Consider the following 25,737-nt stretch of genomic DNA (forward strand, 5'->3'; position numbering starts at 1 on the left):
TTTTTATGCTCGGTTGGAAACTGCTACTGCTTGACGGATAGAGATGTTCTGTTCCTTCTGCTACTACTCTCCGTCTTACCCTTTTCTTTCTAACTCCAAACAACAATAACGAAATTAAAAAAAAAAAAAAAATCAACCATGAAAACAGTAACATATATCACCACGTGAGCATCACGTGACCGATTGCCCTCGTTTGCTCAATAAATAGACCGAGTTTTATCACTAGGGTTTATTCAATTTCAGCCGCGATGCCATTGCCAAGCAGTACTCAGGAGAAACTGCAGCAATAACCTAGGTCAGGCCTTCAATGTTCAATCATAAAGTTTTCATTGTTTTCCCATTTCCAAAAGTTCTAATAGAGAGAAAGGGGCTGAGGCGAATAGGGGAGAGCAGCATTTTCATCAGTGGCTCTTAAAATACCTGTGGGTTCTCTACAGGCTGCCCTGCCTTTCCATCGGCCCTGCACATCAAACTTTTTCAATGGCATCATAGTACGGGTTTTGTGCTTTCTTTTGCTGTTGGGTTTTGGTCGTCAGAATGGGATCTTTGGTTTTCTTTACCAATTTCCCTTCTTTGACCTACCCATCAGTTTCTTTCACCACAATCCCGCCTCCAAACGCCATTACATCTACATGAATACCACTGCTTTAAAACCTCTTTTGATTCTCCTTTTTCAGAATTTGAAAACGAAAAATGGGTTTGAATTGGTTATATATGAAAATGGTTATGGCAAATTTCAAGGGCTTTTCTAGATTTGCTTGATAACAAATATCATAATTTTATTTAAAGTTCTAGCTACTGAGAATTCGTGGCTAGGGCGGCTGTTACTTGCTCTGGAGCTCTATTTTTAGTTCTGAATAAAATGATCATGCCCTTGGATTAAGTAAATGGTTGATGCTAAAAATCGTTAAACTGTTGGTTCAATAATAGGTAATACATTTGAATTGGTTCAGTATAGTATAAAATCAGTATAAGCCTATAAGGTTACGTAGCTTGAGTCTGCTAGTCACTACAAAGCACAAAAACGAGAACCAGTTTCCGAGGAATAAAATTCAGAGTTCCCCCATGACATTTGATTATGAACCTTTTTGCTCCCAACCAAACTTGCCCTTCTCCAAAGCCCAATCCTCAATCATAGCCTAAAGCACATAGCAAGCAAGCTCCCCATTTACTTTCCAAACTTTTCTGTCAGCCATCAAGAACTTCTCAATTCCTTCTCATTTTCAATGTCTTCACCCATGCTTCTGTGGACACCGCACCATGCTACAACATGCGTCTGTTGAACCTTTTTCCAAACCAAACTGGCCCTTCTCCAAAACCCAATCCTCAATCATAGCCTAAGCACATAGCAAGCAAGCTCCCCATTTACTTTCCAAACTTTGCTGTGAGCCATCAAGAACTTCTCAATTCCTTCTCATTTTCATTGTCTTCACCCATGCTTCTGTTGAAACTTTTTCCAAACCAAACTGGCCCTTCTCAATAACCCAATCTCAATCATAGCCTAAAGCACATAGCAAGCAAGCTCCCCATTTACTTTCCAAATTTTTCTATCCCATCAAGAACTACTCAATTCCTGCTCATTTTCATTGTTTTCACCCATGCTTCTGTTGAACCTTTTTCCAAACCAAACTGGCCCTTCTCCAAAACCCAATCCTCAATCATAGCCTAAAGCACATAGCAAGCAAGCGTCCCATTTACTTTCGAAACTTTTCTGTCAGCCATCAAGAACTTCTCAATTCCTTCTCATTTTCATTGTCTTCACCCATGCTTCTGTTGACACCACACCATCCTGTAATCATAGAGCCCTTGATACAACAACACCTTACTCTTCTTCACCAAGGATTCCATTATGTACTTCACGCTCTTCATCACATCTTCATGCAATGCAGCCCTAAGAACATCACTGCACTGTCGACAACCATTGACTAGTTCACTCGTAATGCTTTCTTTACCTTAGCTTTGTTTCGAAACTCGTCTGGTAAACTTCTGTGGTAGGGCTTTCTCTGTTTAAAGTCATGCAAAAGTGGCCAAACCTGTCATTTTTTACAACAGATTCAACCCCTTGGTTCTAGGCTTCTAGCATCTGTTGCCTCACTCCAGTTCCCCATCTTAACCAATTTAGCTCCCTCCCATTGTGCTTCCTCTAGTTCTCCTTTCTGCCTCTCATTAACCATCACTAAATAGCAAGCATTGTCAGCATAATTTGCAAATTGGGTGATCGGGTCCGTTAACCCATCACCTATAACAAGACCTCTCAGGTTCACTCGTTTTGAAACTGGCAGATGCAGATTTTTGTTGAAAATGTAATATACCCAATTGCAGGAACATAATATCCTGCATAACTCTCACCGGTAACATAAATAAGACGATGCTTAAACGAAGGATCTAATGAGATAAAACTTGTAATTACAGCAAAAAGATTCTTAGCAACATAATCTTGGTCCTGAGGATGTTCTCATGCCGTTGAAGTTATGCTAAACTCTAAACCCTGTTCCAATAGGATTATCAAGAAAAAGAAACCAAATAAGCGATTCTAAGCCTGAAATAGCTCAACAGACAAGTGCTCCGCATTTTGCCCGTTAGAAGAAACAAAATGCCATGGCCCAAGCTCGAAGAAGTTTCCAAGGTGCAGTCAAATGAGAAATCGTGCTTTTGCTAGGGGTGAGCTGGGATTTCTAGCTTCATAGGTGTAGAAAATAGCAGAACTAGCAGTAGGATTGACTGGGAGGTAACCCGATTTAGTGGGACGGCTCCTTTGGGAAAGAGAGGAGTTGAAGTACTGTGATGAAGCATGGAGAGGAGGAAGAAGAAGAAAGCATTTGTTGACTCCCTTCCCATATTTGTTAAGTGCTCCTTAACTTTTAGTGATGGTTCGTAATGTTCTGATACACATAAGAGCTAGTTGCTTAAGAGTGTGGCAACACCGGAAGACTCCTTGGCTTCTTTCATGTACACGTCCTGCCCTGGTAGTGCAACAAAAGAGAAGTTGAGAACTTTAAAAGCAGTGGTGGACACTTCAGAATTGAGCACCGCTGGAGTTTTTTGTTAGTCTGGGTAAATTGAAATCGTCATTTTCAATTTGAGTTACTTTTGATTTCTTTATCTTCTAAACTGTGCCTAAATCATTTCATTTTTAATATTGTCAAACGCTTGTCATTTAATTTTATTTTCCATTTTTTTCTTTTCCTCTTTCATCAGCAGTTGAATCAACAATTTAATCATTCCATAAAATAAAAACGAGGTAACAAACAATTCTCTTTGCTATATAGCTCAAAATGAAACAGTCATCATAATTGATTAAGTAGCCAGAAAAGGTCATGGATGTATCTAAGACAAAGAACTCCTTCATTTCAAATTAAAATTTCCCATTTGATTTTGAGATATTCCAAACCGCTTAAATTTTTAGTTTTGTTAAATATTGAACTTTTTATTGAATGAAATTGATCACGTAGTTTAAGACTGCCAGTCAATAGAAAGCAGAACAACAGGAACATGTTTTAGAGCAATACAATTCAGAGTGATCCTCTGAAATTTGATGTTGATGAACCTTTTTTCTGTCCACCAAACTGGCCCTTCTCCAGAACCCAGTTCTCAATCATATCCTGAGAATTCAAAGCTTGGTCGGCAGGCAAAAGATGCCCCGCCCCCAAAACCACAACATGGGTTAAGCTCCCCCACTTTTGCACATATCCAGCAAGCTCTCCGTTCACTTTCCAAAGCTCTCTGTCAGCCATCAAGAATTTCTCAAGTCCTTCCCATTTCATTGTCTTCACCCATGCCTCTGTTGATACCACACCATCTCTTAAATCATAGAGCCCTTGATACAACAGCACCTTGCTGTTCTTCACCAAGAATTCCACCATGTACTTCACGCTCTTCATCACATCTTCATGCAATGCAGCCCCAACGACGTCACTGCACTCCTCGAAAACAATCGATTCATTCACTCGCAATGCTTTCTTTACCTCAGCTATGTTGAGAAACCTGGTTGCAAACTGTGTCTGGTAAGGCTTTTTCTTTGTATAGTCATACAAAGTGGCCAAACCTGTCATGTTTTGCAGCATCCTCAAGACCCTGGACCTAGCATTTGTTGCCTCACTCCAGTTTCCTATCTTAACCAACTCAACGGCCTCCCTTTGTGCTTCCTCTAGTTCTCCCTTTTGCCTCTGGTTGATTAAACCAGAATAGTAAGCACTGTCAGCATGAGTGGCAACCTGGGTGATCGGATCTGTTAACCCATCACCTATAGCAACACCTCTCAAGTTCACTCTTTGTGACACTGGCAATTGGGGATTTTTATTCAAAATGTAATACCCAATTGCAGGAACATACTTTCCTGCATAACTCTCACCAGTAATATAAATAGGACGATACTTAAACAAAGGATCTAATGAGGTAAAACTTGTGATAGCGGCAAAAAGATGCTTGGCAACAGAATTTTGGTCTCTAGGAATCTCCTGGGGCGTTGAAGCTATACTAAACCCTGTTCCAATAGGACTATCAAGAAAAAGAAGACCAAATAAGCGGTTCCAAGAACCTGGATTGCGCTTGAGAGACAAGTGGTCAACGTTTTGGTTGTGAGAAGAAACGACCCACCATGGTCCAAGCTCAAACAAGTTGCCGATCATGGAGGAGCAGCCCGGGCCACCTTGGAGCCAAATGAGAAGTGGGGTGTGGGAGAGAGGGGAAGTGGGGCTTTGAGCTTCATAGAAGGAGTAGAAAATAGCAGAACCGGTGGCAGGATTGACCGGTAGGTAGCCTGATTTGGTGGGGAGGGCTTCTTTGGGGAACAGAGGAGTGGAAGAACTGCGATAAGGCAAGGAGCAAAGAAAGAGGAGCTTGAGGAGGAAGAAGCAAGCGTTTGCTGCTGTTGACTTGATCCTTGCCATAATCGTCACGTGGTTGTAAATTGGAGCCTCTGCTTCTAATATTGTGATGCATACTATAGCAGAATCTTTTTCCTTTTTTGTGCTTAAATAATAAAAAAAAAAACCTCAGAACTATTTATGTCTGTTTGCAACCACGTAATTCCCCTTACTTTAATAAAGGCTTCGTAGGCTATGTGTGAATAGGTTGGACTACCCTATTGGCTTGTCTTGGATTAGTGACTGTATACATATGAATTTGAGAATATGCCTATGTACCGTGTATGAAATTCTGGTATTTGACATGCTTAAGGGTTAATAAATGACTATGCATATGCATAGGAAAATAAGCAAGTGGAATTGTGTCAACTATGTATAGACACTAAGGTATGATTGGTAATGTGAATTTCTTGAAGTTTGGTAAGGATTTATCATTTTAAATTGAAATCAACATTATGAGAATAAAAGTTCATTTGTTAACAACAAAATAACTTGTTGAAAGAAAACTTTTTACGTATAAAAGATTTTATAGAAAAATTTAATATTTTTTATTATTTAAATAAATTATTAAAAATATTTTTTTGTTATTTGAGTTCTCTTATGAAAAATATTTTTTACTATTCATTTTGAAAAAAAAATAATACATTATCAATTAAATTAAACTCAACAAATATTATTCAAATATAATAAAAAAAAAGAAAGGTTACTTAAATTACATACATGTTAAAAAAAACTTATTTTTGAGGGATTAAGTATAGTTAACTAATCTCTAAGCTTCAAACTAATTCAAACTAATATGATAACTTGAATTTTGGAATCTAAAAATCAAAGATCTGCTCTATGGGTAGGTAGTACTGCCTTTGATAGCATCAGTTGGAACTTTCTTGATCATGTGATGGGATTCATAGGGTTTGGAGTTAAATGGAGGCGCTGGATTAAGGACTGTATTTCCATAGTTAAAATTTCTATTCTTGTCAATGGTTCACCATCGAGACAATTCAATATGGAAAGGGGCCTCCGGCAAGGATGTCCTTTCTCTCCTCTCTTGTTCAACATTGCAGGTGAAGCCCTCAGTGCCATGCTATGTAAAGCTGAGAGTATCGGGATTTGCAAAGGAGTCATGATTGGGAGAAATGGCTTGTCTCTTACACATCTACAATATGCAGACGACACAATCTTGTTCTGTGATGCGGACCTTGAAAGCTTATTAACTCTGAAGAGGATCCTTAAATGTTATTAAAGTGTTTCTGGCCTTAAAGTCAACTTCACAAAAAGTCATCTTATCGGGATTGGGATTAATCTGATGTTGGTGGGAAGATGGGCTGAGAAGATCATGTGCAAGGTAGGATATCTACCCACCACCTATCTCGGGCTCCCCTTAGGTGCCAAGCATAACTCAACTAGATTTTGGGATCTAGTCTTGGAAAAAGTGAGGAGAAAGCTTGCTAGTTGGAAGACTAAAATGCTTTCATTTGGAGGCAGGATCACTTTACTCAAATCTATCTTGACTAGCATGCCCGTGTTCTGTATGTCCCTATTTCAAGTTCCTCACAAGGTAAAGAATGAGCTTAAAAAACTACAACGCAAATTCTTGTGGGGAGGGGATGATCAAAAAAGAAAAATCCATCTTGTCAAATGGGATAAGGTTTGTAACTACAAGGATTGTGGGGGTATTGGTATTACAGATATTGAGATTAAAAATCGTGCTATGCTTAACAAATGGATTTGGAGGTATGGAATGGAGATTGACAGTCTTTGGAGAACGGTGATAGTCGACAAAGGCAGCAGCAACCCTTCTATTCTTTTGCCAAACACGAGTGTAAACAAGAGAGTTTCCACCTTATTGAGGCACATTATTAGTCTCATTTCCCCTTTTAACAAGTTTTACTTGTAGGTTGTTCCTAACTTTGGTTTTGCAGTGGGTAAAGGTGATAATATGCTCTTTTGGAGTGACGAATGGATCGACGGGATCATTCTGAGTCAAGCTTTCCCGAGAATTTTTGCAGTGACTGTTAATAGGTAGTTAATTTCGGACAATGGGAGGATGACTCTTAGGTTTGAAGATGCAAAGATGGCTTTTCGATTGGGAAAATGAGTAATGGGAGCTTTTAAGATTTGTTCTAAAGGAATTTCAGTTGAGTAAAGTGTTAAAGGATGAATTAATCTGGAAATATGAGGTCGATGGTGTGTATACTGTCAAATCATTTTGTAAACAAATCATGGCTCCCAAAGATAAAATTGAGAAGATATGGAAGTATGTCTGGACGAGACTGGCGCCTTTTAGAGTGGAAGCGTTTTGTCTGGTTATTGATGCATGGTAAGATTATTGTCAAAGATGAGCTGGAAAAAAAGATATGTTACAAAATAACCCCCTGCTTTGTGTTCTATGTAATCTCTATAGAGAAACTTGTTGTCACTTGTTTATTGAATGCAAAGAATCATGGAAAGTTTGGGTTGGTTGCTGGAAGCTGTGCGGTTGTGAATGGGTTATTCCCATCGACATCAGAACCTTTTTTGAAGTGTGGAATAATTGTAACTGGGCCAATATTGATGTTAGAATTTGGAAAATGGTGTTTTTTGCTATTATTTGGTCTATTTGGAAATGCAGAAATGAAGTCATCTTCAGTGGCAAGGAATGGAATGTTGACCAATGTCTTGACTTAGTTAAAGTGAGAGTTGTTTCTTGGTCTAATGCCAAATGGCCAGCTGATTACTCTTCAGTTCTGGACACTTACAAGGAACCGTTAGCTTGCGGTCAACCTAGGAAGAATAGGAAGAATATTAAAAACATCTTGTGGACTGCCCCTGATGAGAGAACACTGAAGTTTAATGTTGACGAAGCAACTCAAGGATGCCCCGGACCTGTTGGTATAGGTGGCTTGTTACGAAACTGTAAAAGGGAGGTCAAAATTATTTTTTCCAAACACATAAGTGAAGCCGACTCTAACCTTGCCGAATATAGAGCTGTCAGGGAAGCTTTTGCCATCTTTGTTGCTTCTAAATGGAAGGAGGATTACAGCCTGCTAATTGAAAGCGACTCATGTAATGCGGTTAAATGGATAAAAGCCCTTGCTTCAGCACTTTAGAGACTTAAGAAGTGGGCTTTACAGATTGAGAGATTTAAAGAGATTATTGGCAACTGGAGTATTGAGCATACTAAAAGAGATGCCAATCAAAAAGCAGACAAGCTTGCAAAGAATGGGGTCCATCTTTCACATGATATCCTCTGTGTTTTTTAGTAAAAAACTCTTTTCCCTTTTACTTCCAGTGCCTGTTTTCATCCCCTAGATGTTGGTTCTGCTAGCTTCTACGACTTCTTCCTGAAGTGCTGATTTTTCTGAATGGTTGCGTATTGCTGGCTCCTGTCCCTACAACAAGTGGACTACAACCCCTTTATGCCCATTGTGTACCTTTAGGCTGGTGGATAATTGGAGGTGCTTTGGACTGATGGGTCTCACAAGGCTGAAAGAGTGGAGCTCTGTGTTGTCAACCAATGACCAAAAGAGATGATTAAAGTGTAAAGGGGAGTTTCTATACTTTTGTTTTTACCTTTGCAGATTTTGTTTATGAACAGCTTGATTGTTTTGATGTTTTGTTATGAGATATGTCTGTTTGTTTGTGGTTGTGTTAACCTCCTTTTGTTTGATGGGGGATGTTTATGCTACCTTTGTGGGGATGGCAGGGGTGGTGTCGATGTTGTAGATCAGTTTTTTATTCCTCTGTAGCCTTTCCTGTTGGATTGGAGGTTGGGCTTCCTCCTTGATGATTTATAGCTACGCTTTTTTTGTTGAATGAACTATCAGCTTTTCAAAAAAAAAATTTAAAGTATTCATGGTTGGCTTTGAATTTTTATACCAAACTTTTGAAACCGACAACAAATCTTGAGAGGAAAAGGTTATTGAAAGAAAAAAAAGTTTTCTTTTGAGAAAAAAAAAGGAAAAAAAGGAAAAAAATAGGAAGATAAAGAAAAAAAAGAGGAAAAGAAAGAGAGTGGGAGGTGCAAGTCACTAATGGCCGCTACAATAGGAGAGAGAGAAAGCGTTTTACTAACTAAAAAGAGAAAGAAAGAAGGAAAGAAAGCAAAGGTTGTTGGTCAAGAAAACTTTCGATGCTACTAGCAATGGTGGAAGGAGGAATGAGAATTAACAGATCAAGTGAGAGAGAAAATGGATTGGGATAGGGAGGGTCATGACACAGGGAAGGGAAAGGAAATGGAACGTCGATACAAAGAGGGAGCTTATGTTTTGAAAATTGTCTTATGCCATTTCAAAACGTGAGACAATTTACAGGATAAATGGGTCTTTTTCCCATTGACCCGTAAAATGTTTTCAATTTTGATTTTGTTTTCAATCTTTCAAACAACCTTTGCTCCTGAAAAAGTTTTTCGGAAAACATTTTACTGCAAAACAAACGGAGCTTAAGCTATGTTTGTTGACTTTTGGAAGTTGAACGAGGTAAAAATGAGTTTGGAAGCTTAGGAAGATAAAGTAAGCCTAAGTGAGTAAATGTTTAAGTGTTTGGAACCATGAAATTTCTAGAAAATGGAGCATGTCTTGAGACCAACCAAGAGGGTCTCGATACATAAGGCATGGCATTCTGGGAAATTGACCATGGGACATGATGTCTCAAGACCCTAAGAAGAGGTCTCGATACATGGAGCTTATGCTTCTAGAAATAGGCAAATTGCATGCAAGTTTCGAGATCAAGGGGAAGGAGTCTCGATACATGGCTACATGTGTTCTAATTAAGGGTGTTCTAACCTTAAAGTTTTGTAACTTTAACAATAGGCATCAAGACCTACAGTGAGATTTGAAAAAAAAATTTATAAAGCTTTGGGTAATTTGCCCATTTAAGAAGTTAGAGGAAATAAGCTTTGTATTTCTGCTAATGTACTCCCAAGCTCTCCACTTATGCTTGGACCTCATTTGAAGCATTTAGAAGCTTAGAAATCCGTAATTAAGGTAAGAACAAGCTTCCTAGTTGCTTAAACTATGCTTTGATTGGTTGTAAGTGGAATTATGTTTATACTTTAACTCAGCAGCATTCCCCTTGAGTTAATGGAATCCTGAAGTTAAAGTTGGTTCAATTTGACTATCAAGATAAGAATCTAACTACCTTGAACACTAGAACCCTTGGTTTAAGAAGTTGGAAGCTATTAGTTGGATTTGGAATCTGATCTAAGTTTTAAATGTTGGCAATAATTTGAAGTTAATAATTTAACTTTTGTATTCTGTTTAGGGGAAAATTCAAGCTCAAGATTTGTTAGTGAGCAAGCAAAGCTCAATTTGCTTAGCTAGTGGAGATCACTTGTTACAGTGAGTAGGGCATTGTTTTAAAATTTGTTTTTTGCATATAAACTAAGTATGTGAAAAGTATTCTTCCTAGCACCTTAGGTTAGAAGTAATATGCCTAGCCTTAATATTGTTATGACGATTGATCTTGACTCTGTTAGAGAACAAATTCTATTTTGTACGAAAGCTACATGTATATAAGTGTGTGTGCGTGTGTGTATAGAAATATCTTGAAAATGGAAACAAGCATCTTAAAAAAAATGTTTAACCATCAAGTGGTTTTCAAAAGCATCCTGCTATGATTTTATGAAAGCCACACAGTGGCAATTGGGCTTACTTTTCTTTGAAACCGAGGCTATGGTCTGTCGGTCTTAATATTCTGTTTTGAACTAGCCGAAATAGCTTGTTGTTCTATACTAGGAATATTGGATGAACATTATTGCTTTTGCCTCTAGATAACCCATTGAGAATTATTACTTTGTATTAAGATAGATGTTGAGCTATTTGCCTAATAATTATGCATTCAGAGATGCTAAACTTCTGAAATGAATACTTGCACATAAGATAATAGTTTATTGTGATTAATGATCTGATTCCTTCTGATGGATAAGATTCTGGGTGATATTATAGCCATGTTAAAGGGAGTTCCTACCCCATAATCTTGTTTACCATCCATGGCTTCGGCATCGAACATGTCTTGTTGCTCGAGAGGCTTCTTGTTATGTAACCATTCAATTTTGCCTCGTAGTCTTGTTTTACCATCAATGGCTTTGGTGCCAGATGTGTTTTGTTACTCAAGAGGATCCCTTTTATATAACCATTCAATTTTGCCCCGTAGTCTTGTTTTATCGTGGGTGGCTTTGGCATCAAACATGTCTCGTTACTTGAAATGATCCCTCTTATATAACCATTCGTTTTTACCCTGTAGTCTTGTTTTACCATCTAGTGGCTTCGACACCAAACGTGTCTCATTACTCAAGAGGACCACATTAATTGATCTTGTTAATTGCCCATGAGCATTTGATACTCGTAGTAAGTATACACTAGTTTTTGAGTTGTATGCCCAAGAGAGGCTTCTTGTTGATAATGGCTCAATGATTTCAGAAAAAAAAAAAAGGTAAATGACCTCATTTGGTAAGTGTCGGTTCTGGACCCAACTTGGAAAATTTTAGCTAATGGTGGGCCTCCTGGTCAACCATTATTTGGTATTTGTATTGGATTACGTATAGGGATACCAATGAGTATCCTATTACAGGACACCTATAGATACCCAACTTAGAAATATAGAGTTAGGTATCTTATAATCAAGTTTGGGATGTGTTTACATAGTAATTTCACTACTCATATTAGATTGGGTACTATCCTTTGGGTACTTGATACCCAAACCCGATTATGTTTATATTTGGGTTCTTCGAGTACCCAAACTCAACCTGAACTCGATACCCATTTATAAATATTTTTATTATTATTTATATAATATATAATAAATAATTAAATTAATATTTAAAACTTTACAAACAATTCATTTTGTTAGAAATTAACAGACATATGGGAAGTATCGTTAGTCAAATTATTAATGTGATATCATTAATATATTTAAATTAAAATGTTATTAGATTATTATTTATGTTTAAATAATATGAATATCGTATCATATTACAAAAGAATATAATTATTGTTATATATATACTTTTGATATAAACATATTTAATTTCTATTTTGTGTTAATGTTACAAAAATTATAACGTATAAAATTATTAATTATAATATATATACCTTTATTTATATAAACTTATAATACACACACACACCTAAAGAAAAGTTATGAGATTAGAATAAATTTGAAACTTAGCAATTTTTTTTAATTCCATGTAATTAAGGACAAATTTTTATAATTTTTTAAATTAATTCATGAAACTATGATTATTAATTAATGTGTAATGTCATTTAATATATATACTATCTATATTGTATTAATTTATAAGGAATATAATTACAATTATAGATATACTTTTAGTATATATAGTTTAAATATAAACATATTTACTTTCTATTTTGTGTTAACATTACAAAAATTATAACTTATAAAATTATTAATTATAATATATATATATATATATATATATATATATATATATATATTTGTTTATGTAAACTTATAATATATATACCTAAAGAGAAGTTGTGAAATTAGAATAATTTTGAAACCTAATTATTTTTTTTAATTTTACATAATTAAGGACAACCCTATATAGTTTATTAAATTAATTCATGAAATTATGATTATTAATTAACTTGTAATGTCTTTTAATATACATATTTTATATATTGTGTTAATTTATAAAAAATATAATTACTATTATATATATACACTTTAAATATAAACCTGTTTATTTTCTGTTATGTGTTAACATTACAAAAATTACAACTCATAAAATTATTAATTATAATATATATATCTTTGTTTATATAAACTTATATAATACACACACACACTTAGAGTGAAATTGTGAAATTAGAATAGTTTTAGAAACTAACTATTTTTTTAATTATATGTAATTAAAGATAAACCCATGTAGTTAATTAAACTTATAATGTTGTTGCCTTGTTGTTATAAACTTGTAATGTTTAAGTTGTTGTTTCAATAATTATTTTTAGTTATTTACGTTGATATTTGAGATATTTGTTTTTGATTATTTAAATGTAAATTTTATTTTTTGTGTGCTTTTATAAATTTAATTATTAGTGAATTATATAGGATATGGATGAGAAATATTATTGTATATGAATACAGATACAGATTTGGGTTCGAGGTAATTAGGTACCTATGAAGAGTATTTTAATAATTTTTTTACATAATCAGGTTTTTAAACAAATTTGTATAATTATCGGATAGTGGATATATATTAACGTTCGAGTTAAAGTAGTAAATTTTAAAACTATTTGTGTAGTTGTAAAGTTTGGGTATCTCATTTATTAATTAGATTCAAGTTTAGGTATCTCATAATTAGCGGGTATCCTATTTGTTGACATCTCTACTTATATATGTCACATTTATTGTAAATTTGGTGTATCTCACGCATATATGTACAATTTGCTTATTTCAGAACCGTTGTTTTTAAAAATTAAAAAAAAAAAAACTCTTCTATTTTACGCTTGTTTCCTTCCACTCTCACTCACCAAGTCTGCGAGACTCACCCCAATTAATTGTTGCCTTGTGTAGATAAATAGCTTTATGGGGGGTTTTCTTGAGGGAAGTGAGTGGCTAGCGCTCGTCTAGTAGATCAACTTGTTTGGGCATCTAGTAGGAACCTTGACCTGATGAGTCCATTCCACTGGTTTGGTATTAGTGTAAGTTGTTTTTGGTTTATTGGCATCTATGTTGCCACTATGATGTACAAACTTTAGATTTGTTTTGCATGGGCTTGAACCCAGTTTGCTGGCTGTAATATGGCTCTAGTAAATAGTACATGGATGTACTCTTGATGGATTAAATGTTAAGGGCAGTTTGTTAAAACATATTTGAACCTATGCTATAAAATGATTTAGTTATGTTGTAAATCTCTACAAATGATTACACTTGTTTATTGGTTTGTCCAATTTGTTGGAGGCTTTTTTTTTTTTTTGAAAGGTAATTTGTTGGAGGCTTGCTTGGGACTCATGCGTTGGCCACGATTTTAGATTTGGGTCATGACAACTCATATAGTTTTATTATATTCAATTAAATCTTTTTTTTCTTATATGTATCCAATTGATTTATTTTACCTAATGAAATTCTTATCGCGTCTTGTAATGAAAGCATAATTAAAGTTATTTTCAATGTTAATTGTTAATTGTTAGAAATGTAAAATCTAACATGATGTAATAATTAAAAAAATATTATATGAAATTTCTTGTAACATGACGTACCACATCAGTTGTTTAAATAAGAATTGATGATGTAGTGTGCCATATTAACGATTTTTGTTTTATCTAATCAATATTTCATGTCAAATTTCACATATACATAAAATGATAATTATTATTGAAAAAAACATTCATTATACTTTCGGAACGAGATAAGACTTAAGTTGAATACAATAAAAACTTAATTGAATATAAGTAAAAGAAAACAAAAACTTAATTGAGTATGATAAAATATAATGATTAAATTATAAAAATGCATATAATTCAAGAGCATTTTTATTATTTAAACCTTTCATTTTTTTTGCTTCAAAACTTGAATTCCGGTCATATTTAGTTTGGTAACTAATTTTCTTAAAAACATGCTATTCATAAAAATTGTACCTGTAACTTTAGGTTTTTTTGATAATATATAAAATTAAAATAAATATATTTGATAAAATTATTTTTACTTGAAGGAAATTGAGCTGAAATTCTAGTTTTATCTAAAGGTCGTTGTTAATTGTGGCAAGTGGCAACGAAAGAATCTTTAGTTGGTATAGACAAACACGTAGGCTTAGTTTTACCTTGTCATTTTAATCACTGGTTTTTATACAAAATTTGTTTATAACACCGTTGCTCTCAAAGTATCGGATACGGGAGAATTTTATTTTCATGTGTTATTTTGATATAAATATTTTATTTTATTTTTTAAAATTTAAAAAAACACTCTTTCAAAACTTTTAATAAATTAGTTTTCAAATTTAAATTTTTATATAAATATTATATATTTTTATTAAATTTTAATTTAATTAAAGTTACCAAGGTCAAAGTAAAAAAAAAGACCCTAAGAAGTCAAACTAAAAATAATAGAACAGAGTTATAAAGGAAGAGGAAAAATCTTCGTTTACTAACGCAACAGCCACAGCCGAGCTGAGGGTCCTTTCCACCTCTTCTTCAAAGAACGCACGCCACATGTTCGATAAAATGTCTCAACAATAAAATAGGTTCCATCTTAGATATACTTGAAAATTTCAGAAACGACCATGATGCTCTACAATCTTTATGACGGCTTTAAGGAAATTCTCAAGATTCAAAAGTTCCGTAGAGTTGTTTCCTACACTGGATTCTATTGCTTTGTTGCTGTTTTGAGCTACGCTTATACAAGCAACACGTACGTTCAATTCTTAGTTTGGATGCATTTTCATCATCTTTATCCGTTTTCTTTTAATGGGTTTTCCTTGTTTTTGGTGTTTATTTTGCAGAACTAGAGCTGGGTATTCAAGGGCTGATCAATTCTATGCTTCTTATCCTGCTGGAACTGAGCTTTTAACTGACACTGCTAAGGTAACCCTCTTCTTTTTTTGTTGCATTCCCAGTATTTAAATTTTATATATTTGATTAGTATTTGCTTACTGTTTGGTTTGGATAGTTATATAAAGCAGCATTAGGCAATTGCTTTGAGTCCGAAGAGTGGGGTCCGATTGAGTTCTGTATCATCGCTAAACACTTCGAGCGTCAAGGAAAATCACCATATGCCTATCATGCGGTAAGTTACATTTTGTGCATGTGCTCGCACTCTTTCACTAATCCACTTAAGATTTTCATTGCTGGTATGCAAGATAAGGTTATGTTTTCTGGTGTTACTTGAAAGTTGAGACCTTAATTAAATTGTGATAATTTTTGTGTGCATGGTTCATGCACAATTTGGTTGTTACTTTAGAAATTCAAGACTGCTGACTCTATGGAAATTTAAAGATATTGCAGCAAATTGTGTCAATTATTTTTCAATATAAATTGTGCCATGCTTCCCAAGTTCTTGCTGGTCCTACTTTAGAAAATGATATATTGCCCTGAAATGCCTTGTAAAACAATCTGCCATTACTTTTTTGATCCTATGGAGGTTCAAGCAGACCCAACTAATTGACTTCTTAAAAAAAAAAATTTGTGTGATAATAAAAGCATGTTGTAATTACAATTCAATGGTAGTAAAAAAGGTCAAAAGTTGAGTTTTGGGGTGCTTGATTACAATTCTATCCATAGACAGCAGTGTCAATTGGGTTGAACAGAGGAATATTTCTTTTTTGTAATTTCAGATCGACATGATACTTCTCATCTCCTTCTTCTGTCCCTTTTAAATTTCACAATATCTATTGTGTTTATTCATAAGAGGAGTTGCTCAACTTCAAGGCACCAAGGCACTTTGTCTTGGGACAGGTCAATTGTCACCTTTGGGAGTGAAAGAACTTGGCTGTGATAACAGGGAAATGATCATGAATAAGATATTGGATTTTCAACTCATCCAAGTTCTGCCTTACTGAATGGGGAAGAAACACCACATTGATGACAATGGGTTGCTGTATTGATTTCAGATTGCAACCAAGGGGTTCAGTTTATATTTTCCGTTTCAGCTGGCCTAAGGTTTATTTATATTGTACCTCTCAAAACTCTTTCCCTTGTTTTTGAGACACGGTGGTTTCTTTTCTCAATCTCTCTTTCAAATAGATATTAAGTTGCGTTTACATTCGTTTGTTGAAAGGATAGACATCAGTGATTGCTATGCTGTTGTTTAGGCCTTAAATCCACTCACATATCTCCCTTGGTCGTACACTAATATATTGCCTCCAACTCTTTCCTCCTATGTTTTATTTTGTTTATGACCTAAAACATTCTAGAGAGAAAGATCCTCAGCTATTACTGAAAAAATTGGGCTGCTGGGAACAGTGGCAAGTTGAGAACTCTTACACAGCCTCAGAACCATCAGCTTAAAATCTACCAATGCATCATCCTTGGACTTTTTTGTTTGTGAAGCAAAACCTGCACGCTTAAATCCACATAAGGTCGCCCTTCTCTTGTGCTTTTTGAATTGCTCCAGTGCCTCCCAAAATTTTCCGTACAAGTTTGCTGGTTTCTTTATGTTCATGCAATACATCAAAAGTACTTTAAATTGTTTTGACTTTATATAAATTGGAAGATGTTGGATGCTAAATTCTGAGCTTCTGTTGCTCACTAAGTCATATCTTGTTATCTGGTTGCAGCAATACATGGCACACCTCCTTTCTGATGGTCAACTTGATGGAAGTGGCTAGAACCTAGAAGCGGTAAAATTCACTGCTAGACGAATGGAAACGCATGTGCAATACACGTGAAATGGACTCATGGTGGTCCTTATACCAATGAGGAGAACAGAAATTATCTTGTCTGTGATGCCTAGTGGTTTCCTGTTCAACATAAGAACTTGTGCTGACACCTTAAATTAAGTGCCATTGCACTTAATCTTGGTTCCTTGGGATTTTGGTTGGCTTTGTTTAGACTTTAGAGGCTATAATTTGCAGCATTTGGGAATTTGGCTTTCCAGGTTTTGCCGTCAATGCCTATAACAGCAGCCTATATTCTAACGCTATCTGCAATTTGCAGCATTTATTGAGGATTACTTCAAACAACAAACATAATAATAACAAGGTTTCGGTGGAAACGTGTTCAATGATTTCCTTGCAGTGAACTTTATAAAGGAATCATGTGGGCTAAGGGCCTCGTGACCATGGAGTATGATAATGGGTTTGTTATATCTGGTAAGAGATTGATCAAATATAAGAACATTAAAGATTTATCCAATGTTCACCTTATTATTTGTTCAAAACCGGACCCATAAAGTCAAAGCAAAATACTTTACTTTTCCAAAACTCTCTACCATTTAAAAAATCAATATTTACTTTGAATGGAGAAGAATATTATAAAGCACTAAATATTAATATTATTAAAAAATAAAATTTTAATATTTATAATTATTACCTTCAAAATTTGTTAAAATTAGAGATATTCACCTACAAATGAGCATGTAAAATTGTAATATTGAAAAAGCATTTTTCATTCTGAAAAAGTAATTGTTCTTTTAAAATTTCTAAAATAATAAATTGAACATTTAATTTGAAATGAAAGCTTTAAATACATTTAGTTAAAATTATAAAAAAATAATAAATAAAAATTATACACTGTCAATACATCATATATAAATTCTTAATTATTTTATAAGGTACAAGCTATTATAAACTAATAATTTGTGATAGCAGTTGATTTTGTTGTTATTTTCACAGGACCCAATCTACAGATAATTTCTCACCTTATCAAACATCACATCAATGAATGAAGTTTATAAATGGATGCAAAAAAACCAAATATATAATCACTAGAAGCTCAAGATACATGAGTGGGCTCTTTAATGCATATCCATATCTGCCACCAATTGAGGTAGAAATGATATTGGATTCACAGATACAACAAAATGCTAAAAATGTTACTGTAATTGAATATGCTTCATTTTGAATCATGTGAAAATGTCACTGAATCCTAGTTAACTATTGAATATTGACAGCAAATAAGCTTTTATCTTTACAGTAATGGCCCAATTCATGACCACAAGAATTGCCTCCCTAAAGTTGCTGCCATTGAGATGAGTAAATAATTTGTTAAACTTAAAAAGGCAAACAGGTAAGTAACTTCCTCTGAAGAGTCATAAATAACAGCTACATGCTACATCAGCAGGGTCACCACATACTAGTTCATTAAAGAGCCAATAATAATTCAAGAGCTCGAGCAACTTTCCACAATTTTATGGCCTAAAAGACAGATTATGAACCTTCGAAAGAGAGTTGTTGACCTAGCAAAAGAAAACAAAGCACCTGCAGATTATCTTTGTCAAGCGCACATTATCAAGCACGTTAAGCCCCCACTTTCTGTACTTCATTGTGCACCTGAAAAAGGGTTAGAGACATAAGAGAGGATACTAAACCCCTTTGTGAAGTGAAACATTGATAAACAGCCATCCAATATATAGTTCGGGAATACATACCTCACGAGGTTTTCGAATGACACCAACACACCTTGAAGCACTGATGCTATCACTTCTCAACAGGCGACGAGCACTGCGTGTAGGTTTGGCAGACGCTTTATGAATCCCTGAAACATTTGGGTTTGCACATTCCAATTCCCCAGATCCTTGCAACTTTGCAGGGCTTTGAAGTGTTGCACGGTTAGCAGAAGCCACTGTACGCTTTTTTGATTGATCATCAGTATCTTCATTGCAAACTCGCTCTCTGAGAAACAAAAGGTCATAGCCAGTATAATAAAAGCATGCATTTATACCAAGAAATTGCAAATAAGAAAATATTCCAGTAATTCACCTAGGCAAAGACGTATATTTCCTTTGGAGCAGAATGCCTCTTTCATTTTTGCCGTATTCCTCAAGACAGGCAAATTGTCGCCTGAACTGATCAACTCCGCTGGGTTGACATAAAACACTTAATTGAATTAATATTCAATGCATTTAAAATAAAGAGGGACACAAACAGTAAGTAAAGATGCAAAGTTCAGGTAATATAATCATATAACTAGAAGATGATAAATCCTATTAAAATTTAGATGAATGGCCAGAAGATTGTTGTGTTAAATCAACGTTAAAGTTGTATTATAATTCCTCTCTTGTGCCTAAGGTTTGCTCAACACTAAAGATGCTTGCTGAAACGCAAGAAGGTTTCAGAATATTCTTTGATGCAACATGCTTAAAGTGGAATCAATCCCCACTATTGTAATTCGCATAATAATTTACTAGGACTGAACTAACAATGCCATCTCACAAGTTGGAGGTGTATATGCCAGAATAAGCTTTCCTATGTTGGGAGAACAATGTAGAGATTTAACCTGAACTTATGACAAATATTGCAGTAACAAGAACACAGACTGATACTTTGAACAATGAAAAATGCAAATTAGTGTTAATAATAACATCATTTCATGGTGGATGACAGTGTTCTCATCATGACCATCTTTCAACATAGGTGGCACTCCCTGTAAGTTCGTGCTATCTTTTATAGAAAAAAAGATTTTTAGCATCACTGTCAGCTCTGCATCTAAATTAACAAATGAACTCTTTGATGGAAATAATCAAAGATAATAATTCATCACTTTCTATTTCAAACAGCTGAGACCTGGATTCTTACTGTCAATCATCACAATTACAAGGGTTCGATCTTTATGATTTATGTTTTCGGTAACTGTTCTAAACCATCATCAGAAAAAATAGATAGATGCCTGACCTTGGATACATGAAGCTAATTTGATCTTTGCCTTGAAGGTACTCCTGCAACATCTGTGGATGGTACTCTAATATCTGTTTGCGTTTTAAAAAATAAGAAGCAACACAGTAAACAATAGTGAAAGAGAGCATCAAATTGACAATAACATCACTCAGGCAAGAACTAGTCTCTGAGTACATGCATACCTCTCTGTAAATTAGCTCTCTGACGTCATCTTCTGTCAATTTCCTTCTTTCAAATTCAAACTCAAATTTTGAAATGGGTTTCAGGGATGGTTCATTGTCCAAATTTGCCAATCCATGGAAATATGGATCAGCTAATGCCTGCATAAAGAAAAATCAGTGAAGTTGGTAAATCATAGAGTATGAAGTAAAGAGATCCAAATCTTAAACTATCAGAACCCATATAGTTTACCTCTTCAGCAGATGGACGATCATTAGGATCAAATGCAATCAGACGCTTAAGCAAATTTAGGGCCATTGGATCAGCATTTGGAAATTTTTCTGAGAAAGGAATTGGTTTCTTTTTTCTCATGCTATTCAAATATTTTCTAGCCTTTTCATTCCGAATCTGCAGATATTATAAGAGTCAAGATGGTTGGAAAACAAGGTCTTGGCGACATTTAGAATAAAGCTACGAAGTAACTTAAAGAGGTTCCTAACAAGCGCTGATGAAAATTTTCTCTAATCACAAAGGAGATAGCAGACCCTTGCAATTGTTTCAGCAGAGGGAGTGCCAAGCAAATCAGTGACAAGATCCAATTGATCCACCACATTCTTCCCAGGAAACAATGGCTTTCCCTTAAGCAACTCAGCAAATATACATCCGATGCTCCAAATATCAACAGCAGGGGTGTACTGCAGAAAACACAGGTTTTGAATCAATTAATAAAGTACTTAAAGGACTTCAGCTCAAAATTGTTCACCTGAATAGAATATAAAGTAAAATTCTAAAAGCAGTGTATGTGTGTATGAGAGAACAAAAAAGAAAACAGAGGATTAGAATTCAAAGATATGCTGAATCAACAAACTCTTGCAAAGAAAGCAAACTGCAACATCCACATTCATCAACCCAAAAAACTTAGATACGCAAGAAAGCTTCTTCTCACCCAAGCACTAGCTATTCTACCCCCTCAAGCAACCACAGCCACAATTACACAACAACATGAACTCAAATATATATTTGCCTGTAGCATAAAATCCCTAAACTAAACTAAAATAAGACAGTTTAAAAAAAAACAATAGAACTGACTAGCAATTTTTAAGTGAAGATCATTAATTGCAGTAAGAGAAAAAATGATATTATTACCTTGGAGAAAAAAGAACCGCACAATTCAGGAGCCCGATACCATCGAGTCGCCACATAATCCTTGAAATGTAAATGTGATGATCAAATGCGAAGGATAGCTAACTTGGTATAAACAATGCCAATGAATAGCAGACAAGTCGTATGGCAAGAAGGAATCACTTACAGTCCAAAAAATAGCAGAAGGAACATCAGTAAATGATACCCGAGCGAGTCCAAAGTCACAAAGCTTCAGTTTGCAGTCCGCATTAGCAAGTATATTTTTTGGCTTTATATCTCTATGGAAAACATGTGCTGAAACATTGAAAGGAAAAGGTAAAAAAGTGCACAAATTGGAGAAAACTCTACAGCAATTGATATGTAAAAGAAAGCAACCTGTGTGAATGTATTTTAAACCTCGAAGAAGCTGGTACAAGAAAAATTGATGATGTTCAGGGGTTAGATCATCATTTAACTTTATAACACGGTGAAGATCAGATTCCATCAACTCAAAAACAACAAATATATCTTTAAATTCTCTTCTACATGGGGGAAGCATTATGTGTTTTATTTGAACTATATCTGGGTGTCGCAGCAGCCGTAGGAGTTTGATCTCTCTAAGAATGCGTGTAGCATCAGAGGTGTGCTCAAAGATATTGGTCATCTTCTTAATAGCTACCTTCTCTCCAGTGTGAGTATCTATTGCAGATGCAACCACACCATAACTCCCTTTGCCAACTACTTCCTTTATTTCATATTGACTTGCCTCACCATATTCAGTGAAAAAATCTTTGTCAAACATTTTCTGATTAAATAAAATAACCATTAGATTCCCTCTGAAACAAAATCAATACACAAAACTTACACTACAAGTGTGCTCACAGCGTACTTGAAGTAATACAATGAAAGTGCGAAACCCTTAACATTGAATAGATCTCAACCTTCTAAACATTAGTTATTCAGGGTTGCATTTGGGAACTTGATGAAAGGTGGATTTGAATTTCAAATATAGCATAAGTTGTGCGGTAATACCCATGAATGTATAAGATTTATGATTATGCTCAAATCCATGGATTTTGTTAGATTTCTATTACGTAGTGAATTTGTACTACCGAGACTGGAAAAGTGAATTTCAAATATATCCCATTACACTCTTTAAAATGTTTAGGTGTATGGAAGTTTTACTAATATTTTTATACAGCAACTACACTCATCTTCATAATTTATGGAGAAAATCAAATCCAAATTCACTACCCGAAAATCTTGTTTCCAAACAAAGAACTAAAATTTTAACATCAATTTTCTTCAAAGATACGTGTTCATGCAGACCTCTAGCAACACCAGCTAGTAAATTAGATGCAAACTTTAGCATATAGACAAGATAAGGACAAAAACATACACATCAAAAACGATTTTTTCCTATCTAGTTATAAAATTTAGAAATGTAAGAATAAACTCTATGATTGGTAAATGTTTTGAGACTTTAAAAATCCCCAAGCAGACATATTACTTGTTAAAAATCAAGAAAAGAAAATCGACCCAATAAGCTTGTAGGTATTACCTTTATTATTCAAGTCCTTTTCATCCTAAAGGCTAAAACATCAAAATTTCCATTCTATAAGCAAAACTTCAAAACAATATCACCCATCAAGCAGATATTTAAACTCCACCAAACAGGGAAAAAAAAAAACCCTAAAACTCATTAAAATATATATATAAAAATATTAAGGAGCAAGAAGAAAGATTACTCTTTTTTTTTTTTGTCGGCGAACGACTCCAAGCCAGAAGCTGAAAAAGCTTGAAGATTGGAGACACGAGCTTTAAATAATCACGGAGAGGAAGATATCAACTGCTCAAATAGCACCTCCAACACCTCATACGTAGAAATACACCACGTAAGCGTATATTTATACGTATGTGCGCACATATCCCGAATCAAGCGGAAGCTGACCAAACTTGAACAGGTCAAAACTCAACTGCTGTCAGAAACCCATCGTTACTATTTATATCAAGATATATTAACAAATGGAAAAAATGGGAAAGGAAAAACAATTACTAGTAGTATTTAAAAAAAAAAAAAAGAGAGAGACATTATCTAAAAGGGTTTTTTGGGTCTGCTCGAAATTCAAACCTTATCTTATCCCCACATTTGCGGAAGCTATAAAGAAAGAGGGAGAGAGGGGATTGGAGGTAGGTGAGGTGATGACGTCGTTTCAATCATACTGGAATAAGATCGCAATTAATATTAAATTGATCAGAAGGAGAAAGCAAAGAGGAGGATTTGGGTTTTGACGAGGCTGCGTACCACGCAAAACGCTGCTCTCTGCCTTTGTTAGGCTCCCTTCCTCCCATAGCCATTCGCCTATTCGCGGCCCATAACTCCAGTTTAACCGTGGCCAATCGCCAGTGTGACATGTCATCGGACGAACGAGGTCGTGCCACGTAAGCCTTATATTCGTGTGTTCAGTGTTTATTGCATTGCAACGTGGAAGGTGTGGACCGGAATCTGTTTGTTGTCGGTGTTAAGCGACAACATGATCTCGTGGGCACCAATTTTTTTACGCGTGATCACCAAATTTTGACGTAATCATTATTCGATTTAATCTTCTACACATTTTTTTTTATTTTTAAGAAAAGAAGGCACTTTATTGATTAATCATGCGTGGGGAACCAGCTCCCAATTTGTCATTTAACAAAAGATGTGCTACATCTGCAGGTGGGGCATCATATGTAGCGAAAACAGAAACTAAATCAAAGCCTAATTTGGCCATGAAATCAGCGATTTTGTTCCCTTCCCTGTAAATATGACTTATGCTAACCTCCTATTGTCTACTCAGCAAGTCTTTGATTGCTCTTATCACATCTGAATTGGAGCAAGGATGCATAGACTGAGTATTAAGGGCGTGAACTACTGTCTTGTTGTCTACCTGCAGGTTAATTCTTCGGTAACCGTGTTCCCAAGCCAGCTTGAGTCCTTGAAAAACTCCCCATAACTCCGCACGGTATGCTGTGCTTGTGCCTGAGTTACATGCATATCCCATTATCCATGAACCATCTAAGAGTCGCAGTACTCCTCCAGCTGAAGCAACCCCCCTTCTACTCCTGTATGCCCCATCTGAGTTCAATGCTATCCAATCCACTGGTGGGGAGACCCAGCCTACTAATATTCCTTCTTGCCGAGCTGGTCTCCCATTTTGTAATGGACAGGTTAACCGGTTATTCCACGTTGCCACCGCCATGCTTTTGATAGTACTCAGCTGTCCTCCAATGGATATTTCACGACCTTCGAAAATGAATGGGTTTGTCCACTTCCGAACATACCAACAAGTTGTGCCGAATACGATGTTCCAGGGGACTTCAAAGATGGAGGAATTTTTTTGGCTAAGATTAACGTAGAGCCATTCTGGAAATGTTGCTTGAAAGAATTGGTGTGTATGATTTTGAGGCAGCAGACGCTTCCAAAGACCCGCTGCAGTTGGACAATCTCTAAGCAAATGAAGGCTGGTTTCGTCAAAAACATGACATTGCGGACATGAAGTGTTATGAAATTAAAAATTTTATAATCATGATTATATCAGTCTATAACATCATTGTTATAACATAATTGTTGAAATTATTCGCAAATTAAATGAAGTTATAAATTAATATATATATAAATAAATAGATTTTTTTTCTCTTCAAATGAAAGTTGAGTTTTCAATACCTTGAATTGTCATGGATTTTAAAAATATTAATGTAATTGTCATATATATCAAGTCAATTTTTTGCATTGAAAATACAGACTCTAATAATTTAAATCAATGTGATAAATTCAGATCAAAATGATTTCCTCTCTATGAGTAAAAAAATTCTTACAAAAAAGCAACTGTCAATAAAAAATTATATAGGTCTTAAAGATTATAAATAAAAAATTTTTCTTTACTTAATATATATTTTGATTGAATGTGTAGACCTATGACAGTATTATTCCTTGAAATTATTCCTTTTTTGAAAAAAATCATTTTCATATTAAAAAATCCACTTTTCACTAAAAAATTTCTCTCAAAATTTTTTATTTCTCAAATTGATAAAATAAACATATTGCTCACCCTTTTGGTACGGATTCTCGGTTCTTCCGTGAAAATAACGCAAGTACTATATTATATCAGGGTTGACTTTAGGACATGGAAGTAATAATTTAACGTTTACACGCATACTAATTTAATTTTATTAATAAAATTAGTAGCGAAGGAATAAAAATCAACTCTTGCTACTTGTTTTTAAAAGGGATAGAGTCAAATTTAAATTCTTGTTATTTTTTAATAATTTTCATTTTCAATTGTA

General features: G+C 34.9%; 4 protein-coding genes across 8 annotated transcripts in view; 1 reads left to right on the top strand and 3 right to left on the bottom strand.

Annotated features, from left to right (window-relative positions):
* LOC108660936 (serine carboxypeptidase-like 50) lies at window positions 1-3,039 on the bottom strand. The gene is given in 8 exon segments (XM_018115521.2): window positions 1-278; window positions 421-1,794; window positions 1,797-1,910; window positions 1,913-2,021; window positions 2,023-2,064; window positions 2,067-2,309; window positions 2,312-2,748; window positions 2,751-3,039. Coding segments are annotated over 7 exon segments (1,095 nt in total). The 5' UTR covers window positions 2,839-3,039; the 3' UTR covers window positions 1-278; window positions 421-1,732.
* A 289-nt stretch (window positions 3,040-3,328) lies between these two features.
* LOC18609774 (serine carboxypeptidase-like 50) lies at window positions 3,329-4,960 on the bottom strand. Its single transcript, XM_018115520.2, has one exon. It carries the CDS (start codon window positions 4,887-4,889, stop codon window positions 3,513-3,515), a length of 1,377 nt encoding a protein of 458 aa, XP_017971009.1. The 5' UTR covers window positions 4,890-4,960; the 3' UTR covers window positions 3,329-3,512.
* Window positions 4,961-14,900: 9,940 nt separating this feature from the next.
* Window positions 14,901-17,513, top strand: LOC18609775 (uncharacterized). Of its 2 annotated transcripts, none has more exons than XM_088803401.1 (4): window positions 14,901-15,212; window positions 15,304-15,385; window positions 15,471-15,587; window positions 16,135-16,560. In XM_088803401.1, the coding sequence occupies exons 1-4, from the start codon at window positions 15,085-15,087 to the stop codon at window positions 16,174-16,176; spliced, it is 369 nt and encodes a 122-aa protein (XP_088659527.1). In that variant the 5' UTR covers window positions 14,901-15,084; the 3' UTR covers window positions 16,177-16,560. The 2 variants fall into 2 exon arrangements, with proteins under 2 accessions (XP_088659527.1, XP_017970166.1); XM_018114677.2 differs by lacking the exon at window positions 16,135-16,560 and adding an exon at window positions 17,077-17,513 and having other exon boundaries at window positions 14,914-15,212.
* An 808-nt stretch (window positions 17,514-18,321) lies between these two features.
* MPK17 (MAP kinase 17) overlaps window positions 18,322-25,737 on the bottom strand; it is an 81,691-nt gene continuing 74,275 nt past the window's right edge. Inside the window, exons 1-13 of one of the 4 annotated variants that reach the window (XM_088803397.1) lie at window positions 23,720-23,738; window positions 23,546-23,636; window positions 23,163-23,390; window positions 21,811-22,219; window positions 21,602-21,729; window positions 21,439-21,498; window positions 20,838-20,987; window positions 20,545-20,700; window positions 20,316-20,453; window positions 20,131-20,204; window positions 19,219-19,317; window positions 18,888-19,131; window positions 18,322-18,789 (exon numbers count right to left, since the gene is read on the bottom strand). In XM_088803397.1, coding sequence (XP_088659523.1) covers window positions 18,757-18,789; window positions 18,888-19,131; window positions 19,219-19,317; window positions 20,131-20,204; window positions 20,316-20,453; window positions 20,545-20,700; window positions 20,838-20,987; window positions 21,439-21,498; window positions 21,602-21,729; window positions 21,811-22,216 — 1,488 coding nt within the window. In that variant the 5' untranslated portion in view covers window positions 22,217-22,219; window positions 23,163-23,390; window positions 23,546-23,636; window positions 23,720-23,738 and the 3' untranslated portion in view covers window positions 18,322-18,756. Of the gene's footprint in view, window positions 18,790-18,887; window positions 19,132-19,218; window positions 19,318-20,130; window positions 20,205-20,315; window positions 20,454-20,544; window positions 20,701-20,837; window positions 20,988-21,438; window positions 21,499-21,601; window positions 21,730-21,810; window positions 22,222-23,162; window positions 23,394-23,545; window positions 23,814-25,737 lie in introns of those variants that run through there. The other 3 variants (XM_007045076.3, XM_088803398.1, XM_088803399.1) reach the window with 3 other exon arrangements.

This window comes from Theobroma cacao, chromosome 2 (genome assembly GCF_053813885.1).
Source record: "Theobroma cacao isolate CCN51 chromosome 2, ASM5381388v1, whole genome shotgun sequence".
Classification (NCBI taxonomy): domain Eukaryota; kingdom Viridiplantae; phylum Streptophyta; class Magnoliopsida; order Malvales; family Malvaceae; genus Theobroma; species Theobroma cacao.

Excerpts from the sequence above, each read along its gene's own strand:
- LOC18609774 (XM_018115520.2), bottom strand. The coding sequence starts at position 4,889 with ATGGCAAGGATCAAGTCAACAGCAGCAAACGCTTGCTTCTTCCTCCTC.
- LOC18609775 (XM_018114677.2), top strand. The coding sequence starts at position 15,085 with ATGATGCTCTACAATCTTTATGACGGCTTTAAGGAAATTCTCAAGATT. Across the intron at positions 15,213-15,303 it reads TACGCTTATACAAGCAACAC|AACTAGAGCTGGGTATTCAA; the intron begins GTACGTTCAATT and ends TTTATTTTGCAG. Across the intron at positions 15,588-17,076 it reads CACCATATGCCTATCATGCG|CAATACATGGCACACCTCCT; the intron begins GTAAGTTACATT and ends ATCTGGTTGCAG.